Below are 7,270 nucleotides of genomic sequence, written 5' to 3'. Positions count from 1 at the left end.
TTTTTTTTTGAGACGGAGTCTCGCTCTGTCGCCCAGGCTGGAGTGCAGTGGCCGGATCTCAGCTCACTGCAAGCTCCGCCTCCCGGGTTTACGCCATTCTCCTGCCTCAGCCTCCCAAGTAGCTGGGACTACAGGCGCCCGCCAACTCGCCCGGCTAGTTTTTTGTATTTTTTAGTAGAGACGGGGTTTCGCCGTGTTAGCTAGGTTGGTCTCGATCTCCTGACCTCGCGATCCACCCGTCTCGGCCTCGGCGCGGTGGAGCTTTCCTATTTTTGAAGGACAAAAGTATAACTTCTATTTCTTTATTTTTATTTCCTCCATATCAGGGCCTTAGTAAAGGAATCAATGGACCGATAACTAAATTTGATAATTTGGAATAATTACAAAAGGGCAAGCTGGAACCCTGATAAAGTATCAGTTAGCACAGTAGTTTTCAAACTTAAATGTGCATCAGGCAGGTCTAATAAAACACAAACTTCTGGGCCCAATCCTAGAGTTTTTCATTCAGCAGGTAAGTTTGAGTGGGCCCAAGTATTTGCAATTCTAACAAAATCTCAGATGATGCTGATGCTGTTAATCTGGAGACCACACTTTTGAGAACACAGTGAATTAGAATACTGATGTAAAGGAACTCACATCATTTTATTCCAATTCAAAGCAGATTTACCTTGGGAAGCTCCAGATGTTGCACATTTTTAAATGAACTGAGGTCCACAGCTGCATCAGAAGTAGTAACAGTTGGCTCTGTCTGACAGAGGGAAAGAAATGACAAAAAAGGCAACTACGTGTTAGGAATTTTGATTTGTTTAAATATAAGGGCCACGTATTCAAAATTATTTTATACATTATACAAAATTATTTTAATACATTTATTTTAATACACTATTGCTATTTTAATACATTTATTTATTTTAATACATTTTTGCTATTTTAACATTCCATGGAATTTATGAACATTATATTCTTTTCAAAATACTTATGAGGTGTAACTGGACAACAATCAGTTGAGAGCACAGATAGACCAAGTGGCTTGAAGGCTGCCTGGATTTACTGTATAACGAAAACTGATGGCAGCCCGGCTACCAAATGGTGAAACTCACTGACAGAGCACCAGCAGAAACACCATTCATTATTCTTTACTGCGTTATTTATCAAGTGAATTGAAAACTTTAATGTTTTACCTGAACGTTATTAAAAATTCCTTAAGAGACATATTTAGTACAAGTAATATGATAACAAAATATATTACTTTATAACCTAGTTATCTTAAATAACCACATGGCATAGTTGAACGTTAGGAGCATCCAGAATGAGACAATGATTTGTACATCTGTCTTATATACACATAAGCTCTATTTTTATATATTGATTTAGGAAAGAATGTTTCTCTTCCTACAGCTACCCCCACTGATAATCACCAAGGTTCCTCTAATTTAAAGCTTTTCATTCTCTACTAACTCCTTTTATTCATCATACACATGTATCCAAAGCTTTCCTAAATCAAAACAAAACCACTCTCCCAATTCTCTATCACCCTCTAGCCACTGCCTCTCTCTCTCCTTGATTTCTTGTCCATCATTTGCCTCCTCAAAAACCACTAAAAGTCTCCTAGTTACCAAACCCAAAGGACTCTCTCTACTCATCTTCTTGCTGGATTCTTGCTACATGGCAGCATGTAGAGCTGTGGAGTGTACCCTTGAAAGACACTCTCCTCTGCTGCTCTGCCACATGCCCTCCTGGTTCTTCATAGTCTCTGATCTCTTTGTTCACCTTCCTCCTTATTGTTGCTACCACATGATTGTGCCCTTGGCCTTCTTTCTCTCTAAATGCTCTCTCAAGCATCTCAGCTTCCATGGCTAAGAAACGCCAAATCTGCATCTACAGGAAATCATCTCTAAACTGGAGACCAAATGTCCCAATGTACACTTCTACCAGGCTATCCAACAGGCACTTCGTTCTTAACCCGCCACAAATAGAATGTACCGTATTTTTGCAAATATCTTTCTGTATTTTCTATTTGGTAAAAGACAGCCACCCCTCATATCACTAAGTCAGACATCTGAAACCTTGTATATCCTATCTGTTTTATTCTCCAGTCCAAGGAGCAATATCTGGTATATGGCAGAGTACTCAGAAAATATTTGTTGGATAAACACATCTTCAACCATTCATTTTTCCTCAATGAGTATATTTATTTGGGGATGAAGTATTACCAATTTGGGTCTTAAACATCTGATGTAACCATCCCCTCTTCTAGCTTTAGTTCAGGTCCTCGTTAACTGTTTCCTGAATTATTCCAATAATTATCTTACTTCCTCTAACTTCTCTCTCCTGCTATCTCTGATTTTTCTCTACAGTACTGCCAGAGAAATTTTTAACTATACATTTCTCATTCTTTGAGCTCCACACTGTCTCAAAGACAAGGCTGGCACATGTTAGCCTACCAGCGTATTCCATGATCTGACCCTTTCCCCTCTAACATTGACCCTTTCCCCACCAGCTCCCATTCCCTGCCCCTCATTGCTCAGTGATGCTCTATAATTTTGTTCCCTGCATTGGCCAGAGTATCCATGCCATTACTTACTCCATGCCCTCTGCTTGCAACATTTTTACCCCCCAAATCTTCCAACATACACTTCACATGTAATCTTCCCTATAAAGTTTTATTCTCAATTTCTTTTCAGAGGCAGAACTGATAACTCTTTTCCTACTCTCACTATTCCCTAGGCAGACTACAAGTACTCTTCACATAAGTGGTATGCTTATTTCCATGAGCGTCTTCTTATACTAGGATTTACACTCCTTGAAGGCCAAGGCTATAACTTATCTACCTCTAAGATCCCTAAGTGTTAGGTAATTGTTTGATTGAATTAATAAGGTGCACATCAATCAAGTCTTCCCAGAGAAACAAACATAAGTTACATATACCTCCTTATTTTGAAGATTTTCTGAGGCAGAAGGCAAAGGTTCTACTGCATTTCCAGGACATACGGCCATCTGATTCACTGCATCTTTATTTCTGAAAGCAAAAAAACAACAACCTGTTATAACATAATGGTATTATTTTCATTCTCTTACTTCAAAAGTCAGAAGGTTATCAGAGAAAAATGTTTAACCCCCAAAACCTGGAACTATGACACTTACATATTTACAAATATTTTCTTTTCTTTCTTTTTTTTGAGACAGAATCTCTTTCTGTTGCCCAGGCTGGATTGCAATGGCACAATCTCAGCTCACTGCAACCTCCACCCCCCAGGTTCAAGTAAGTCTCCTGCCTCAGCCTCCCTAGTAGCTGGGACTACAGGCGCATGCCACCATGCCCGGCTAATTTTTTGTATTTTTTCTTTTTTTTAGTAGAGACAGGGTTTCACCATGTTAGCCAGGATGGTCTCGATCTCCTGACCTCATGATTCGCCCGCCTCAGCCTCCCAAAGTGCTGAGATTACAGGCATGAACCACCACTCCCGGCCACAAATGTTTTATTTTCATCCAAAAGAACTCCGAGTAGAAATGCTAACAAAAAGTATTTGGTAAACTAGCAAAAGAAAAATGATCACCTGATAAAAATTATTTTCACTTTAGAAGGGGCACATTTAATGATTGATGAGGCATTCTGATGACTTCTTCCATATAAAATCTGACCATTGATCTGTGAGAAATAAATATCATTAGTTGGGTCTGAAATTTTAGTATCATAAATTTTATCATCCTTCCTCATTAATGAAAAGCACATTTTTTCTTCCTTTAAAATATATTTTATATTAAATGTTATACATTTTCCTCCCCAGAACATGAACCTGACTTTTCATGGTGAATAAAAGAATAGCTCATGTTTAAAGCCAGCGTTAAAATAACGCACATGAAGTCTGACATCCATGGACTGCTGATAAAGAGGCACCACTGGGACCAACTGCAGGAGAGTAGACAGCAAATTTCCTGGCAGGCACTGGGCTCCCAGGATGCTCTGCACAAAATGAGGGTTCTGTGGAAAACTTGTCACCTGCAAGACCATCCTGGGAAGTTCCTTACTGTCGTATTTCCCACTTAGTTTCAAAACTCAAGCCCTGGAAATAGGTCACTGGGAGAAGGCATGCTGGGTAGATTCAGGATTTAGGCAGCAAACTGTGCCTAAACAGTATAGTGCCTAATGCAAATGACTGGCTCAGTCATTTGGTCGTTTAATCACTGCCAACTGAGCCTTCCGTGTCTATAGGGAGAAACATACTCAGCATGGGAAGAGTATAAAGGCAGTATAAAATCATGTGGATCCCAGCCCAGGAGGGGCAAGGACAAACAACACAAGCAAATAAAATTCTAAACCCTATAAAGTATGGTCCACAAATTTATTTTGTTTGGCAAGCTGAGTTACTGCTTGTTATTTAGCCTTAACCTTGACCCCACCCCACCTCACCCTCATCACTTCTCCCATTAGTGATTCAAGTTCCAGAATGTCCGTCCAGTGGGTCAGCCTCTGGGGAATGACTGGTCACTTGGCTTTTCAAAACTCCTAATAAAATGCAGCACACAAAACAAATGCTTTTGAAGTGTGAGCTTTATTACTATCTTGGGGCAAAATTGTTTCTGGTGCTACACAGTCATGACCTTTTAATGGATGTTAATGGGAACATGGACTCTACTTAGTAGAAATTTGGTTTAGAGCCAGATTTGCTGCAATGCATCTATTTTATTAAGCAAGCAATGGCTTTCTCAGTCGCTATAAGGTATAGGTGATTTTCTGGAAACTGACGGTTCCATTTACACTTATAAAACAAGAATAAATTCAAAGTTTTCCACAAAACTTACCTCTAGAAGCTCATCTGCAATTTGTAATCGACCATCTTTTCCTGCAGCTCCATTTGGATCAATCCCCACTATGAAGACACTCATCCTGGATCGGTCTTTGTTCCCAGCAAGACTTAGGCCCAAACCACTATGACCTTTCTCCAGTTCAATCATATGCAGCTCACCTGTTAGGGTTCCATAACGCTCTCTGATATTTTCTACATACAACAACAACAACAAATACATATTTAAAGTTAATTTACAGTCAAATGCTTTACTGTGGAAAGCTATTTAGTTTTGTCTCAAAAGGGCAGTATTTTGTATCAAAATGTAATCTTTGTCAGTTAAAAGCTAAATAGACTAGTCACTTGGGCATCAGGACTGGTTTCCTAGAGGACCCAAACTTTGAGGAATTTCTTTGCATCTAGGGTGCAGAGAGCACAATGTCTGATTAATCAGTTCACCTTGGGGTGGTTATGCCAAAGAGAAGTAATTCATATTTACAAACTCTAAAAGACTATGATTAAACCAGAAACTTGATCATTTGCAGAGGAGAACAGAACTGAGGCATCCAGAATATCTGTGTTCACTGAACAGTGGGAGCTTTTCTGCCATTGGAATATCAACATTATATATCACATCATGTTGGGTAGTTTCTTGGTAGATATATGCAAAATGAAGGAAATGAGCTTCCTTTTTGCACAGAGCTATCAGGCCAGGACAACTTGATATATGTATCCCAGCTTTGGGACACATTTCCTAATTAGATGACACCATTTACATCTCCTACCCCACATCTTCAAGAGGGGATGGTTATTGTGCACCCTATACAATCTATGAGGGCTAAGGCCTCACGTAGGTGCTCCAGTGCACAGCCACAGATGAGCAACCAGCCAACAGCCAGCATTACTTGCCAACCACGTGAATGAACTGTCTTGGAAGTCCAGCCCCGTTGGGCCCAGTCACCCACTGCCCTTTGATAGATTAATAATAAATTATTGTTTTATGCCATTACATTTCGGGGTGGCTTCATAATAGAAAACCGAAACATTCCAGTTCACATTTTCCTCAAGAGTACATTCTGACCACATTGATTGTTAGCAATACGCTCTAGCGTCACTGAGAACAGACTGAGAAACCTACAAACTTTACCAGTCATCTTAGAAAACGTTACTATATGGCTAATGGGCTAATGTCATGCATTCTACATTGATTCCTAACTACATCAACCTCATAAACTATTTCCTGATTCCCACAATATAGCAGCACAACTTTTATGTTCTGTACTTCCTAAAAAGATGTACCGCAGCTTTCTTAAAGGAAATAATTCGATTTTAAAATAAAACTTTTAAAACAATGACATTGATAAGTTTGGGCTAAATTTTAAATATTTTCCTGTAAAATGGTATTTGCTTAGAAAACAGAGACTCCCTATTGGTCCTAATAACAGCTGCCTATGAAAGACTGCTGGGCACGAGGCGCTGTGCTTAGCACTCTTTTGGCACTGTCTAATTGACTGTTAGCAACCTGAGGGGAGAACTGCATTTTAAAAAGAGAGATAATCACTAGGCTAAAGCTTAGAGACAGTTAAACAGTTTAGTCAATACCTAAAGTTTTTATCTCCACAATTATACTACATCACCATTCTGGTATAGAAAATACACCAGAAGTTCAAGGTGTGATATCAACAACAGCCAGATTTTACATGAGGAATCTGAGGCCCAGTAAGGGGTGGTGACTTGTTCAAGACACAGAGTGGCATAGCTTCTGAGACAGTGCCCTGTCCTTATTAATTCTCATACAAAAGGCAGAGTGAGCTTTAACAGCACTTTTAAAGGAAAGGAAGAGTATGATTTCATGCCTCAGGAATGTATGCTGTATTCAAGCAAAACAAACACTATTTCTTTCCACACAGAACTGCAGTATATATCACAAAGCTGCAACATACTTATTTATCCAGGGCACAATCCTTGAGAAACTCAGAGCTATTTTAATACCTCTTATAATTAAATGCATCACAAAAAGACAACTTACTCCAGCTGTAACCAAACTCATCCTCTTTGTCCACATCTTGTGAGATTTTGCTTGCAGATGACTGTGTGTGATCACTACCCATTTCTGCAAAGGCTGAAGGAGGGGGTGGGGGCACACTGCACAATGGAGCCTTCTCTGGCTCTGACTCTGACTGACTGGGTGCCTGTGGGAACAAAAAGAATGCAGTAGGTTTGTGCAGTCTAAGGAAGAAAACTTCAAGAAGAAGAAATAAGATTATAATGTCAAAAACAAAGACTGGCTTTAAAATACCTAACAAATAATGGAAAACTCATATATGTATATAATATATATATATAAAATAACAAATAATGGAAAGCTCATATATATATAATATCTAACAAATAATGGAAGGCTCAGATTGTTAAATATTTTATATAATATATATTATATATATATAAAACACATATATATGAGCTTTCCATTATTTGTTTGA

At 39.0% G+C, this 7,270-nt stretch overlaps 1 protein-coding gene across 1 annotated transcript in view; it reads right to left on the bottom strand.

Annotated features, from left to right (window-relative positions):
* The window catches only part of MPDZ (multiple PDZ domain crumbs cell polarity complex component), a 163,714-nt gene that overhangs the window by 41,366 nt on the left and 115,078 nt on the right, over positions 1–7,270 (bottom strand). Inside the window, exons 28-32 of the mRNA XM_017867162.1 lie at positions 6,817–6,979; positions 4,804–5,000; positions 3,558–3,649; positions 2,929–3,019; positions 668–748 (exon numbers count right to left, since the gene is read on the bottom strand). Coding sequence (XP_017722651.1) covers positions 668–748; positions 2,929–3,019; positions 3,558–3,649; positions 4,804–5,000; positions 6,817–6,979 — 624 coding nt within the window. The remainder of the gene's footprint in view (positions 1–667; positions 749–2,928; positions 3,020–3,557; positions 3,650–4,803; positions 5,001–6,816; positions 6,980–7,270) is intronic.

Source organism: Rhinopithecus bieti, unplaced genomic scaffold (assembly GCF_001698545.2).
Source record: "Rhinopithecus bieti isolate Rb0 unplaced genomic scaffold, ASM169854v2 scaffold_3067, whole genome shotgun sequence".
NCBI lineage: Eukaryota > Metazoa > Chordata > Mammalia > Primates > Cercopithecidae > Rhinopithecus > Rhinopithecus bieti.
The sequence above is the reverse complement of the archived record's forward strand: the minus strand, read 5'-3'. Positions and strand labels throughout refer to the sequence as shown.